This window comes from Prunus avium, chromosome 4, assembly GCF_965620075.1.
Source record: "Prunus avium chromosome 4, drPruAviu1.hap1.1, whole genome shotgun sequence".
Taxonomy (NCBI): domain Eukaryota; kingdom Viridiplantae; phylum Streptophyta; class Magnoliopsida; order Rosales; family Rosaceae; genus Prunus; species Prunus avium.
In genome coordinates this window covers 27472090-27487169 of record NC_142287.1, presented here as the reverse complement: position 1 = coordinate 27487169, position 15080 = coordinate 27472090, and the positions used below count along the sequence as shown (strand labels likewise).

Below are 15080 nucleotides of genomic sequence, written 5' to 3'. Positions count from 1 at the left end.
TTGGGCTCACCGCTGGAAACCAATTTTTGGGAAAAACTCCCCCAGCCCGAGGCAAGGGGGCTCGGTGGAACTGCTCTAAGGAAAAGAAAAAGATTCAAGATTTTTTACTAGCATGAAGGAAGTGGATGGGAAAATGGGATACCAAAGTGGGCCAAACCTTTTTTTGAGAGAAAACGAAATTCATTGCAAAACTTGGAAACATTACAATCTTGGAGCTGATCCTGAATTAAATCAGGTGGGTCTGCTCTCCACTCAACTTTGTTTTTTCTTTGATTAGCAGAATATTGACTTTATTAATTTCTTTTTATTATCTATTTCTGGTACCACAAGGAGCATAGGAAACGTCCTACTGGATACGCTAGCATTGAAACTTTCTCGTTCCCACCACCGGGGAGGCCTAGGTAGGTGTACTGAACCATCAGTGAAAACTCCAGACGCATATAGTTGTTCAAGCGACTGTTCATAATGGACTTTTAAAATAAGCCGAATGACACATCATGAATATAGCGATTGGTTGTTTACAATGCTCTATATTTTATTGAGAATGTTAACTTAGTTGTTCAATTTAAAAAGTCAACCATTTACTTAGTTGTTTGTTTCTGAAATTCCACATATATATGTTCTGCAGAGAGAGAGAGAGAAAGAGACAGAGTTTAAAGCCATGGATCCTTCTGTCTACGAGGCAGCAAAATTGGGTGATGTTGATTTCTTGAGAAGAATTAGAGACGGTGAGTTATCAATTGATCTCGAGTGTCAGAAAACACCTAAAGACAACAATATTCTTCATGTTGCCGTTGAATTCAAGCAAGTAGATTTCTTCACAAACATCTCACTTGGATCCCCAATGTTTTGGGCCACCAACATCAAGGGTGACACTCCCTTGCACACTGCTGCCAAAGTAGGTTGTCTTCTAGTAGTTGAGTTCCTCATCAATCATGCCAAAATGCTACACATTGAAGGAGTTGATGAAGAAAACGGACCAGCTGATGGTGAAGCTTACAAAAAGTTACTTCGAATGACTAATTTAGAAAAGGACACAGCACTGCATGTTGCTGTTCGATGCGGTCACTATAGAGTGGTGATGCTGCTAATTGAAGCTGATCCTACACTCTGTTGTTTCACTAATAGTGCCAATGAGTCGCCTTTATTCATAGCTACGTCTAAGGGCTTTCAAAGAATTGCTCGTTACATTTTATGTGAGTCACCAATATGTCCTTCTTTTGAGGGGATTAACGGTGTCACAGCTTTGCATGCAGCAGTAACTCGTAGGACAAAAAGCACCAAAGGTAACTTCATGCACGACTTCCCCTAATATATGCCTAATTTTCATATATATATATATAAGATTGATTGATGATTACCATCCCTTTGGTAACCTTTTGGCTTTTATTTTTTAGTTAAAGATAATTATATAGGAGAAATGAGAGAGAAAGAAGAGATGACAAGGGGAAATGGAGAAGTAAAGGATAACGTATGAAACCAAAACTTGAAAAAAAAAACCCTAGTTAGAAATTTGCTTTTGATTAGTTTATATGGTTTTCAGTTTTCATTTTGTATAACATTTCATTACATTTTCTCCCTCGTCCGTCTTCCTCCCTTCTCTCTCTCTCCTTCTGCTATATGTTTTCCTCTATCTTCAAATGAAAAGACAAAAGTTAAAAGCTAAAATCGATATAGTTATAAAATGGACCCTGCAAACACAGTTTTATTTGGTGCTCAAATTGCTATTGATGATGGATTCTCAATGGGTGGCACTATTGTTAGCCCCGTTTCCTATTCCCAACCCTACTTAATTGATAAATTAGGGGTAATTTGGGAATAATAGTGGATGGGAAGAGATGATTAAAACTTAATGGGGGTGAGAATATAGGTAGGTGGAAAAATATCTTTTTTTTCAATTAACATGAAAAAATAATACAGATAGGTGGAAATAACAGCACTCTTTTAAAATACAATGGTATACTTTTTTCACCCATCATTATTCCTATATTCTCTCATCATCTTCGCTTCTCCCTATGATGCCCAAGTTCATACCCTCATTGATCAGCTACAACTTACATGCCACCATAAAGCTATTTGATTTTTAGCGATATTTAGTAATTTAATAAAATAAAACGTATGAGTTTATTTCAGATTTAACCATATTGAAGCGTACAAAAGAAGGGATAAATTTGTAATCAATTTTATTTATTTTTATATATGACTCTTCTCAATTCCTTACTAATTTTTGTATATCAACATGCTAGATATTGTGAACACAATGTTATCCAAAAATCCCCAGATGATCAAAGAAGTGGACGCACTTGGGTGGACGCCCTTACACTACGCAGCGTTTAGAGGAAACCTTGAAGCAACTCGAGTGTTGATGCAATGTGATAGCTCTGCTGCTTACCTCTTGGACAAATCTGGATTATTGTCAGCTCTCCACGTCGCCGCCTATGTAGGCCGTGCCATAGTTTTGGAAGTGATGATTCGATATCGGCCCGATGCATGTGATTTGCTGAATGCCAAAGGCCAAACGATTCTGCATGCTGCCGTTTTGGGTGGACAAATAAATGTTGTTGAGTTCATATTGCAGACGAATAAGCTTGATGGGCTTATAAACGAAGCAGATAAAGATGGCAACACTCCTTTGCATCTCGCTGCGGCTTACCCACATTTGAAAATTGTTGAACTCTTGGCATCCGATCGTAGAGTTGATAAGACTGCCATCAATAAAAATTTCTCGAAGGCTGCCGATATTTTTCTTGGCGATAATTTTGGGCGGGTATGTATGCTACAAATATATGGTCTTCCTAGCATATTATTGCATTATATTTTTGTTGACCAAGACCATAATTCTCCGTATATATGTTTATTTAGGATGCCTTCAATAGTCCGCTTTTGTTCAACCTGGGACGCTCTAGTGGTGTCCCATTTTTCCAGCAACAAATCCGCAGTGATGTCATGAAATTGGAATCTCTAGGTACTATACGCACACCAAACATTGCAAACAAGAGAGAAGAGCTGCAAGATTATTCACCAGCAGACAAGAAAGGATGTGATACTGATCTTCTGATTGCTATGCTTATCGCTACAGTTACATTTGCTGCTGCTTTCACCTTGCCCGGAGGATTTCAGAGCGACGGATTGGCGGTTTTACACGCAAAGCCGTCTTTCCAAGTGTTTGTGTTATTCGACACCTTCTCCTTTTTTCTGGCTGTTCTTGTGTTGTGTCATTATTTTATGGCGGGAACCGACTCGCGAGTCATTCTCGCCAGACCTGCAACTCTCATTAAGTGTTCCTTTGGAGCAATGGTGGTTGCATTTGCTTCCGGATTATTTGTAGTGCTACCCATGCAAAGTCCGGTTGGTACTGTGGTCCTTTACATATGTGGCATTTTATGCTTACTTGTCCTTTTTAGTTTCAGGGTTGTCAACCAACAAAGTAGTCGCGAAAGGAAGATGCGCAGATGGCTCCGCTCCCGCATAATATAAATTCATAATTACAGTGTCAACGATATCTCTTATGAAATTTAATTGTATATATAGGTGAGTTTTACATGAATCTCACGTGTATGAGACTTGTTAATTATGTGACAAAAGACTCATATAGAAAGTATCACAACCAATATACCCTATATGTCTCTCTCCTTTGTGAGAGCCTCTCTCTCCTTTGTGAGAGTTCCTTTCACCGCTTGCTGGCTGGTGATTAATTTCCAACCCCAACCACTCAATTGATGCTCCCACCTCCCTCTGAACATCACATTCATTGCATCCCTAATACAAATCTCTAACAAATCGTCACTTTCATTACCTCCAGGATACAAATCTATTACAAATCGCCGCTTCAGACCTGCTGCTCTTTAATTTCTTGCTCCTCGAGAAGCAAATCAGGAACATTAAAAGCTGTTATACTTCCTCACCCATCCTCTGATCTGCAGCGCCATTAACAACAGCTTTAATGGCTTGCAACTACCTCGTACCCGCAGACTCATCCCATGGAACTATAAACAAACCTGCTTACATCCCCAACCTTCTCACCAGTCCTCCCCACAAGGAACTGTACCCTCTTATCATTTTTGCCCTCATATACCAGATTTTCAAAAATCATGAACACCTCCACAATATCAAACAGAAACAAACCAGACCACACCACAAGCATCCCAAACACAAAATTTCTTTCAAGGCAGAAACCCAATACACACATTTGCCCCAACCAAAAATGAGTGAATGGAGGAGAGCTGGTCCTGGAAGGCTGGAAAGAGGGAGACCCACCACGGAGGAACTGGTTGAACACCTTGAGGAATCCTTGGGGATCTCAAACTTGGAAGAAGGGCCAAAATTGGTGGGTGCAGTGATTGCCCAGAAACTACCCAACAAAGGGGCTATCAAGAACATCCTAAAAGCTGCATGGAAGAATTATGGGGAGACCAAAATTGCATGGGTCAGGGATAATCTTTTTGCCATAACAGTGACAGACGAAGGAATGGCAAACAAAATCCTTGAAAACGGCCCCTGGTCGGTGATGAAGTGTTGTTTTGCAGTCAAGAGGTGGCCTCCAGCCAAAGCTATTGAAGAGGTGGACATGGACCTGGTGCCCCACTGGGTTCAGATTCGAGGTATTCCGCTGAACTTGAGCCATGAAGAAAATATGATCAAGTTAGGAGAGAAGGCTGGGGCTGTTATGGAGTATGAGAACCCAGCGAAACTCAGGGGTTTCCTGCGAGTGCGAGTCGAAGTGGACACAAATCAACCACTTGTTGCTGGTTTCTGGTTACCAAGGCCCGACGGCTCCGAAACATGGGTGGAGTACCAATATGAAAGACTTGCGGACTTTTGCTACAGATGTGGAAGAATTGGACATTGTATGGATGCCTGCAACTTTGAAGTTTCACCAGAAATAGATGCGAAGTATGGAGAACGGACAAGAGCGAGGATAATCAGAGAATTCGTCGACCCAAAGCCACCAACTAAGACACCTTGGGAGAGAAGAAGGGCTGCTACAGTCAGGAGGAGGCCTGGTGGTGATGGAGCGGCGCGTGAAAGCAACGACCAAATTGGGCAAGGTGAGGTGACTCTCGAAAATCACAATGCCCAATCAGATCAAACGGCGTCTGCCACAGGACAGCTGGGGACTGATGGGAGCAGCCATGATGTTGAGCTGTCACACGCAGGGGAAACTGATCTTGAAGAAAGGTACGAGGATCTCCTCGGCACAAGACAAAAGGAGCCTCTGTATCTGACACAGGGCAACCAAAGTCCAAGACAAATCTGTGGAGGAGCAAAGAATCCAATGAATGCTGTGATTTTGTTTCCAAATGATCTAAACACGGCTGCCAATACCTCTGGGACCTGTTTTAGTCAAAACTCAACAGAAAAAAGTCTTGAATGGGCCCATACCCATATGACCAAAGAAAAGCCCTCTGTCACATATTGGTGCAAGCACGGGCCCAATCACGGAGAAGATACGTTGAACCTTGGGCTCTTTGGGCAATCAATCCAGGTGGAACCACATTTCAAAAATCCTTTTGGGCCAGCAATTACTGTACCTCCTACAAGGGTTGTCTCACAAGTCAGCACCATGCTCCATAATCTAGGTTTGAAGCGCCACAATGAATATGGGAGGGGACCCCACGTTGGCTCTCCTGGAAAAAAGCAGAAGAGTACCCATAGGAAAGGAGATACGGAGGAAGGAGGACAGAATCAAAAAGAGAGTGCTGCAGATGTGAAGTCAAAAAGGAGGGTGTATAAGCCAAGGAAAACCAACCATGGCGATTCCAGTACCACTAAAGGCACAACAAGAAGATCTCAAGTGACTTTTGAGGAAGAAAACCTTACGGAAGTGAATATCATCCAAGCGGAGCAGTGGGAACAGGGAGGCAAACGAGTGTCAAGCAATGAGGAGGGTGCTTCGACCCAAGGCGGTGGCGGCTGGCCTACAACAGCCGCAGGGGAGCCATGATATACATCTTGTGGAACTGTCAAGGCCTTGGGTCGGACTTGACAGTTCGTGCTTTGCGGGAGATGATCCGCAAATACCGGCCCACTGTTGTGTTTTTGATGGAGACCAAATCAAAAAACAATAGAATGGAGAAAGTAAGAAGAAGTTGCAATTATCAGCATGGCTTTTGTATTCCTCCCATCGGTACTGCAGGAGGGCTATGCCTATGGTGGGATACGAATATTAACCTCGAGATTTTGAGCTATTCTCAAAATTTCATTGATACAAAAATATCAGATATGACTACTGGCACACAAGGCAGAGCCACCTGGGTTTATGGGACGCCATACAGGGAAGATAAGGAGATCTTTTGGAACAGAATGGAGCTAGAGCTTCAGCCAATGAACCTTCCATGGTTTTGCGGCGGAGACTTCAATGAGATTTTGTGGTCTTTTGAAAAGAGTGGGGGGCAACTTCACCCACCAAATCGTCCGAGATATCTACGTGATTTTATGGAGAAGGTTGAATTGGTGGATCTTGGATATAATGGGTCATGCTTCACATGGCGTGCACGAAGGCAAAATAATCAGTTTATACAAGAAAGGCTTGATAGAGGCCTAGTTAACATTTTGTGGCAAGAGGAATGGCCAAACACAACGGTTACCCATTATCCTGCAATTGGGTCAGACCACAATCCTATCATTGTGGAAACAGATCATCATTTCAGCAGGGGGAAACGAGTTTTTAAATTTGAAGCCCTTTGGGTGGAGGATCGCGAGTCTCATCAAATTATTGATCATGGCTGGAGTACTAATGCCAACGGACAATGGATTGACAAGTGGCAAACTAAGCTTCAAAAGTGTACTGAGTTGCTCACCCAGTGGAGCCGTGAAAAATATACAAATAACAGGAAACGGGTGGCAGCTTTACAAGCTGAGCTTCAAGATCAACAAGGAAGGTGGGAGGAGAATTATGAGGAGATCAAAAGGATCACTAGCAATTTAAATGACGCTTGGGCTAGGGAGGAGACATATTGGCACCAGCGATCTCGAGTGAAATGGCTCAATGAAGGTGACAGGAATACAGCTTTTTTTCATCACTCCACCATTGCTCGACGGCGACAGAACCGAATTTTGCGAATCCAAGGGAATAATGGCCAGTGGTACTCCGGGCAAAATGCTACAAGAAGAGTGATTGAGGAACACTTTAAAGGCCTATTCTCAACTGATGGCGTGGAGGATGATTTGGATATCCTATCTTGTGTGGATCCTGTTGTCACAGAGGACACTAACACTGCTCTATTACAGGAAATTTCCTCTCAAGAAATTAAAGATGCAGCAATGCAAATGGGATCTCTTAAGGCCCCGGGGCCGGACGGATATCAAGGGATTTTCTACCATCATTATTGGGACATAATCCATAGGGAGGTTCAAGGCTTTGTGAAGGATTTTTTTGCTGAAAGCTGTAATCCCACTATCCTAAACAGCACCAACATTGTATTAATCCCCAAAGTCCCAAATCCTGAGTCTGTTACTCATTATCGCCCAATTAGCCTATGTAACTATTCCTACAAAATTATCTCTAAGGTTATGGCCAACAGATTGAAACAGTTTCTACCTGAGATTATTTCCCCTGCTCAAAATGCATTTGTCCCAAACCGACAAATACAAGACAATATCCTTCTTGCTCATGAGGCTTTCCATCTTTTGAAGCTTAGAAAATCCACCAAGTCATTTGAATTGGGCATGAAATTGGATATGAATAAAGCATATGACAGAGTCGAATGGAATTTTTTGGAGGCCATGATAAGGAAGTTGGGCTTCGATGAGAAGTGGGTGCGGCTGACCATGAGCTTGGTTAAATCTGTGGAGTTAGCGTTGGTTATTAATGGCAAGCCAGGAAGCTATTTCAAGCCAACCCGCGGGATCCGTCAAGGCGACCCCCTTTCCCCTTATTTGTTCCTATTTGTAAGTGAGGCCCTATCTTCCTTAATAAAAAAAGCATGTGATACGCAGCTATTGCAGGGTCTCTCTTTTTGCAGGAATGGCCCGATCCTTTCTCATCTTCTCTTCGCGGATGATGCCTTATTCTTTCTCAAGGCAAATGCTCAAAATTGTCGCAATATGATGAATCTTCTAAATGGGTACTGCAGAGCCTCAGGACAACAGATCAATTTGGGAAAATCTTGTGTTTTCTTTAGCCCCAACACTCCTGACGATTTAAAAAGAGAGCTGGAATCTATCCTAGGTATGCCAACTGTTATGGATACTGGGAAATACCTGGGCTTGCCTACTCTTTGGGGCAGGTCAAAGAGTGAGGCTCTAAACTTTGTGAAGGAAAGGTTGCTGCAAAAGATTGGAGGATGGAAGCAAGGTTTATTATCACAAGCCGGAAGGGACATTCTAATCAAATCAGTCGCACAGGCAGTTCCAACTTACCCCATGGGAATTTTTAAGTTTCCCAAATCTTTCTGTCAAAAGCTGGAGCACGAGATTGCAAAGTTCTGGTGGGGTCAAAAACAAGATGAGACAAAAGTGCATTGGATCAGTTGGGCTACTTTGGGGCTTCCAAAGAAACAGGGAGGCATGGGATTCAGAGATTTTAATGATTTCAATTTGGCCTTGCTAGCCAAGCAATGTTGGAGATTAATCATGGAACCAAACTCCCAATGGGCTCAACTCTTGAAGGCTCGTTATTTCCCGGAATGCAGTTTTTTGGAGGCAAAGAAAGGTGGACGAGCTTCTTGGGCTTGGGCAAGCTTGCTTGAAGGAAGAAAGATCATTCTTCAGGGAGCTCGGTGGCAAATTCTAAATGGTAGACAAGCAAAGCTTTGGACGGACTGTTGGATTCCCTCCCTTCATGACGGTAAACTCCACCCCAACTTACAGGCCTCGGTCGATCCTAACACTAGGGTGGAAACTTTAATTGATTGGGATTCCAAAACTTGGAACCTAACCCCGATTGAAGCTTCAATTACTAACGAGGAGAAGCTTGCTATCCAGCTTATCCCTATAGGGAATGGAAGGGAGGATGACAGATTAGTTTGGCCTGGGGAAAAGAATGGCAAATTTTCAGTTCGGTCCGGGTACCATTGCATCCATGCCCTGCAGGTTGAGACCACTGCCAGAAACGCCTCCACATCATCACGGATAGACCCCTTGGTATGGAAAAATATTTGGAAAGCTGAGGTTCCGCCAAAGATAAAAAAAACTTTCTATGGCGTGCGACTCATGGTAGACTGCCTACGGCAATGGCTCTCTACAAACGCAAAATTGCTCGAACCCCATTATGTCCCATATGCCAAGCTCATGAGGAATCTATTGAACACTTGCTTCTCTTTTGCCCGTGGGTAGAATTGATTTGGTTTGGTGGCCCTCTTAATTATAAAATTGACAAACAGGGAATTACCACCTTTGACCAATGGTTGCTGAAATGTACCACGGATGGGCTCCAAACTAAGGAGGAAATAGGGCGCATATCATGCATTATTGCTGTTACATGCTGGATTATTTGGAAAACAAGGAATCGTTTTGTGTTTGATCTATGTAAACCACAACCTCTTTTGGCCATCAAAACCATTCTTTCACAAGTGGAGGAGCTGGCCGTGTTGAATAGCAGAAAGATCGTGAGGAGGTCTTGCGACGGACCCCCTCCAAGTCCTACCTCTTGGACTGCACCGGAAGCCCATGTTATTAAAGTTAACTTTGATGCTGCTTGGTCGGCATCCTCTGGCAAAGCAGGAGCTGGTCTTATTGCACGAAATGCCAATGGTGAGTTCAGGGGAGCGAAATGCCTATCTTTCCATGCGGATTATGCGATCATGGCTGAGGCAATTGCTGGTTTTGAGGGTTGCAAATGGGCATATGAGCTGGGCTTATCAGAGGTTTGCTTTGAATCTGACTCCAAAGAACTGATCGAGAGCGTGAAAGGAAACATAAAGCGTGGAAGATGGAACCTCTATCCACTTCTATCAAGGATCCGTGAATGCAACTCCAATTTCTCAAACTGTAATTGGGTTTGGACCAGTAGAAAAAACAATGAAGCGGCAGATCACCTTGCGTCGCTGGCACTATCGAGGTCGAGTCCGGAAGTCTGGGTATCCAGGCCCCCCACCTCTCTTGTGCATATCTTAAACCGTGACGGCCTTCCCTGCCCTCCTTCAGCCTCCACATAGCTTGTGCTGTTCAAGATGGCCAAGACTCTCTGTTTTTGGATTGTCGAACCACTCCCACACTGTGGGGCTCTTTCTTGTAGCAGCTTGTATGGGTCTATTGAATTTTTGCTGTGCATGCACTTCTGTTTCTGTCGCATGGCTTTGCTTTCCTCTCTTTGAGTTGTAATCTGTTGGGTTGCTCTCTTGTTAATGAAAGTTCTTATTGACCAAAAAAAAAAAAAAATATACCCTATATGTAGCATGGTAACTATACACACCAAGCCTTTATTATATTTACTTTCTCGCTTCTTTAACTTCCATCACATTACATATGAATAGAGGTGAGCATGATGCTTATAAAAGTAAAGCATAAATAACTCTGTTTTTGTACTGTTGGCCCAACGAACGTAAGTGCCTTTCAATGACTCCTCCGGCAGCTTTGCCATCACCCTTCTAAAGTTTCTATCTAATGAGACTCTTCGGTTATTATGATTACTCCAGAAACAACGCATCATGACTCATGTTTTTACCCATTATACCCCTACACTATTTTTAAATTTTCAAAATTTAAAAATGAACGAGATTTTATTAATAATCACATAATTGAAGATTCTCCAATAAGTATTTTATGTTAAAGATTAATTACATATTTTTAATCTCGACCGTACATTGGATTACATACATGTTGCATATTAAATCTATCAACACATCTAATGAATATAATTCTACGGCCGAAATTAGAAATATGTAACCAATCTTTAACTTAAATACTTATTGGAGAATCTCCTCGCATAATACATTAGGAATAAAATTAGGAAGGGTTCCTCAAGTGCATGACAAGCCGAAAACTTGCTCACCTTTGGAAGAAAAAAAGAAGTTGAATTCCATTTGGTTTGTACCACAATTTATACTCGTGGCCAGCATTCCGGCCAAGTGATAATTTAGAATGTTTCAAGGGATATTCTTGTCTAGCACGCTAAGTAGAGGGAATTTTTGGAAAAACTAGTATTCTATCAAAATTTTCTAGTGTGGAGGTGGCATATTGCTCACCTATTTAATTACTTGGTCTATTCTCGTGGCTACCGCGATTTGGAGTATACATGTGTTATAAAATTAAGGTTCTGATACAAGATCTAGATTTAAACAGAAATTGAAACTTATTTAGGACATGTTTACATATTAGTAATGGGTATAGAAAGAAAGGGAATGATTTCCATTCTTGACTTCCCCAACGTTTACTTGCAATCAGGAATGAAAAAATGTGTGGGCCCACATCTGACTCCGTAATCACATCCCCTCAAAACAAGAATCAGATCAACTAGGGGGAGTAGTTGATCTGATTCCCATTCCTTTTGTCCCTTACTACTGACAAGACCCGCCCCGAATTCCTCGGAACTCGAGACGAATCCTATGGAAATTCCGACATCACACCGATCTTTCAACATGTCCAACTCACGATGAACCAAGTCTCCCTTGAAAATTTGACTTTTCCCCAAATCTTTCAACATGTTAAAAGCACATTTTAAAAATATCAACTGGCAACATGCACAAGTTAACAACATGCAATTGCATAATAGGCCTCCAGCCTTCAATTAATTCGAAACAGAACTAGCAATGCTCTTAAGTCGAACAATACATAAACCAAACAATTAATGATCTCAAACAACTATACGATTACCCCCAAAAATTACAGTTATGCCACTGGGCTTCCGTAGATCATAACTTCTTCGTTAAAACACCGATTTGAGCCCACTATGTGTCTATAGACTCATCTCGACGCAATCTACGTCATGGTGCCATTCATTTCCCCAAGTTTTTTCCCGAACAAAAAGTCAACTTTAAAACCATTAAAATATTCCCGAGATAAAATTGTCTTTTACTTGAATATTCTAATAATTAAATATTAATTTAGGATCGGGTTATTACAGTGTGAGTGCTAATTTTAATTATATATAGTTGACGAGGTGTTCTTCTTAGTGAGTTAGTCTATTTGAGTATTTGAACAATGAGGAATGCTATTCACAGCTCATGGAACTCGCTATACACTTGTCTCTCTACTCATGGTTTCCAAGTTGGGCATTAAAATAGTATAGAGGTGATTGTACCAATGTTATCTCTTTTATTTCTTTTATCTTTCCTTTCCTTCTCTCTCTCCTCTCTCTCTTTCCAATTTTCAGGTAAATACCACGAGGTGAATAGCATTCCTCTTTGAACAATAGTTGGATAAGAGAAGAAGGGGGGGCCTTTTTTTTTTTTTTTTTTGCCAAACGATAGGAAGATTTTATTAGAGGCGGATTGAAAGTTTTACATCTTTTGCCAAAGTTGGGGCTGGGCACGGTCCGGTTCGGCCCAGTTCTCAGACAAAACCGAAATCGGAATCAATAATGTTCATCCAGTGCGGTCCGGTTCGGGTTTTAACTAAAATGCCAAAGAAAATCGGACCAACTCGGGCCAATTTAAGTTCGGTTCGGTTCCGATTTTTCACGCTTTGGACCGGCTCTTAGCCTAACTGATATTTTTACACAAAGCAATGGAGCAAATCGCCGAATCCATACAAGAAAAACCATATCTAAACCTTAAAAGATACAAAAAAAAAAAAAAAACTATCCAGCAATGATGCACCAAAGGAGAGTAAGAAACCAAAAGAGAAATCGAACAAAGAGGAGAAGAAGAGAAGAAGAAATAAAGACCTGGTGAGAAATAAAAATAATAATAATAAGAGAAGGAGATGAAGAAATAATCAGTGAGAAAGAAGAGAGGAAAGAAAGAATAAATGACATGAGGGTAGAGAAAAGAAAGAAATCGGAGAAAGAGAGGAAGAAAGAACCGGTGAGCAAGAAGAGAGGAAAGAAAGAATGAGAGAGAGAGAAGAAATCAGAGAAATGAGAGGCATAAACAAGAGACGTCAAAAAGTATGAAAGACAATCTAGCTTGCGGGATCACCGGAGGGATTGCTTTAGTTTTGTTCGCCGTGAGGCCAATGGTGTAGCTCATTGTTTAGCTAAATTTGCTGTTAACTGTTCGCACCCATGTGAGTGGGTCGAGGTGCCCCCTGATTTTATTCAGGACGCCCTTGATGTCGATAGTTGTACTCGAGGTCAGGCTTTTCGCCCCCCTCGTCCTTCTGCTTTGTTATTATGAGTATTCTCTCCTCGTATGCGAGGCTCTTCAAAAAAAATAAAAATAAAAATTTACAATATTTTAGTATAAATAGGCATGGGATCAGAGAAAGTGAGAGAATAGGTGTGGACCTCAAACAAAAAATAAGAAAGGTTTCATAAAAAAATAATAGAAAAGAGCCGTTCTATTTTCTCTGCCCAAGACATCAACGGGTGCATTTTTGCTCACCACTTTAATCATAGGTGTACCTTCACCACCATCCTCAATGCTTGACACGTGTCCATAGACGTAACCATAGTTAACTTTTGTTTTGTATTTATGGAATCATGATTACACCTATGGACACGTGTCAAGCATTGAGGATGGTGGTGAGGATACACCTATGGTTAAAGTGGTGAGCAAAAATGCTCCCACACATCAACATCGTGAATGCACACCCAACTTGCTTTTTAATTACAATGTTTTAATACAAACACAAATAATAGAACGCCATGTGTAAGTAAAATATATATTTAATATGACCGGTCCAGTTCGGACTGGTCTGGTTTTTTCAACATAAGAACCGAAATTGGACCGGATTAAACCGATTCGGTCCGATTTTTGGTCAACTCGATTTTTTCTGATTTTTTTCGGTCCAGTTCGGCTTGGTTTTCCGATTTCTCGGTTTAAATGCCCACCCCTAGCCAGAGTATTGAAAAGCCACTATGGCCATAAATAGTCCCACAAATGGGTACCCCTGTTCGACTCACAAAGGCTTCAACTAGGTGAACAGCTTGATTACACAGTCTAGAGATAGAGGAATACATCACCGACTGAAATTGTTGAGCCAGATTTTTTATATCAAAAATAATTCCTTCAATCCTAGCATCAACAGGGGTTACTCCTTGAAGCATCCGAATGAGCAGCTGCGAATTAGACTCCACAATAACTTTGTTTAAATTTGCAATTTGGGCATGTGTTAGTGCATCACGAATAGCTTCTGCTTCCACCATAGGAAGATTAAGGGCAGTTCCAGCAGCCCCCTAGGGCAAGGGCTGGGGGGGGGGGGGGTGTAAAAGGCCAAAACCCATTTCCAGCAATAAAATCCAGCCCGAGCAACTACTGCTGCGCGTGCGTCAGCTTTTCCCCAACAGTCATACGCCACGTGGCAGCTTCTGGTCGCTCCGATTGCTTTTGTCATCCAATCCAACGCCCAGGAAATTTTCAAGGCCAACAATTATGAAAAAAATTCAGAAAAAATTTAAAACAATTCCCAAAAATTACTGAATTTTTTTCTATAAATACCAATCAATCCTCTTCATTTTTAACAACAAATCCTCATACATTTTCTCCTCCTCCAACTATTATTCACTTTCTACTCCATATTTTTTTAATTTTCTACTCCATATTTTTTTTCACATTCAAGTTTAATTTTTCTCTATCATATTATGGCTTGTTCTCAAGAAACCGGAGGGGCATGGAGCGTCATGGAAGATGTCATGTTGTGTGAGTGTTCGATCCAAATTAGTCATGATCCCATATCGGGTAATGAGATGAAATTCAGTCAAATGTAGAAAAAAATTCATTGTGAATTTGTTGAAAGATCGGGTTCCACCCGTACAGAAATGGCATTGTCTAGTCGGTGGAAAATTCTCAACAAAGAGTTGGGGAAATGGAGAGATGCCCTCACTAAAGCGATGAAAAACCAAAGAAGCGGGGAAAATCTAAGCGATGAGGTAAATTATTTGTAATTTTCATTATATTAATTTTAATGTCCTATTAATTTTAATTTAAATGTTTCATGCAATTTGTATATTTTGTTAATATTTTTTGTATTTCCATATTTATTTAAATGTTTCTTGCAATTTTTATATTTTGTTAATATTTCTTGTATTTCCATATTTA

The 15080-nt window shown here is 41.2% G+C and overlaps 1 protein-coding gene across 1 annotated transcript; it reads left to right on the top strand.

Moving 5' to 3' along the window:
- Positions 1 to 646: 646 nt before the first annotated feature.
- LOC110771805 (protein ACCELERATED CELL DEATH 6-like) lies at positions 647 to 3477 on the top strand. Its single transcript, XM_021976159.2, has 3 exons — positions 647 to 1286; positions 2247 to 2767; positions 2863 to 3477. Exons 1-3 carry the CDS (start codon positions 662 to 664, stop codon positions 3475 to 3477), a joined length of 1761 nt encoding a protein of 586 aa, XP_021831851.1. The 5' UTR covers positions 647 to 661.
- The last annotated feature ends 11603 nt before the right edge of the window (positions 3478 to 15080 follow it).

Bases quoted from the DNA above. Each gene is read 5' to 3' on its own strand.
- LOC110771805 (XM_021976159.2), top strand. From the start codon at position 662: ATGGATCCTTCTGTCTACGAGGCAGCAAAATTGGGTGATGTTGATTTC. The intron at 1,287-2,246 runs GTAACTTCATGC...TCAACATGCTAG, and splicing joins TAGGACAAAAAGCACCAAAG to ATATTGTGAACACAATGTTA. The intron at 2,768-2,862 runs GTATGTATGCTA...ATGTTTATTTAG, and splicing joins TTGGCGATAATTTTGGGCGG to GATGCCTTCAATAGTCCGCT.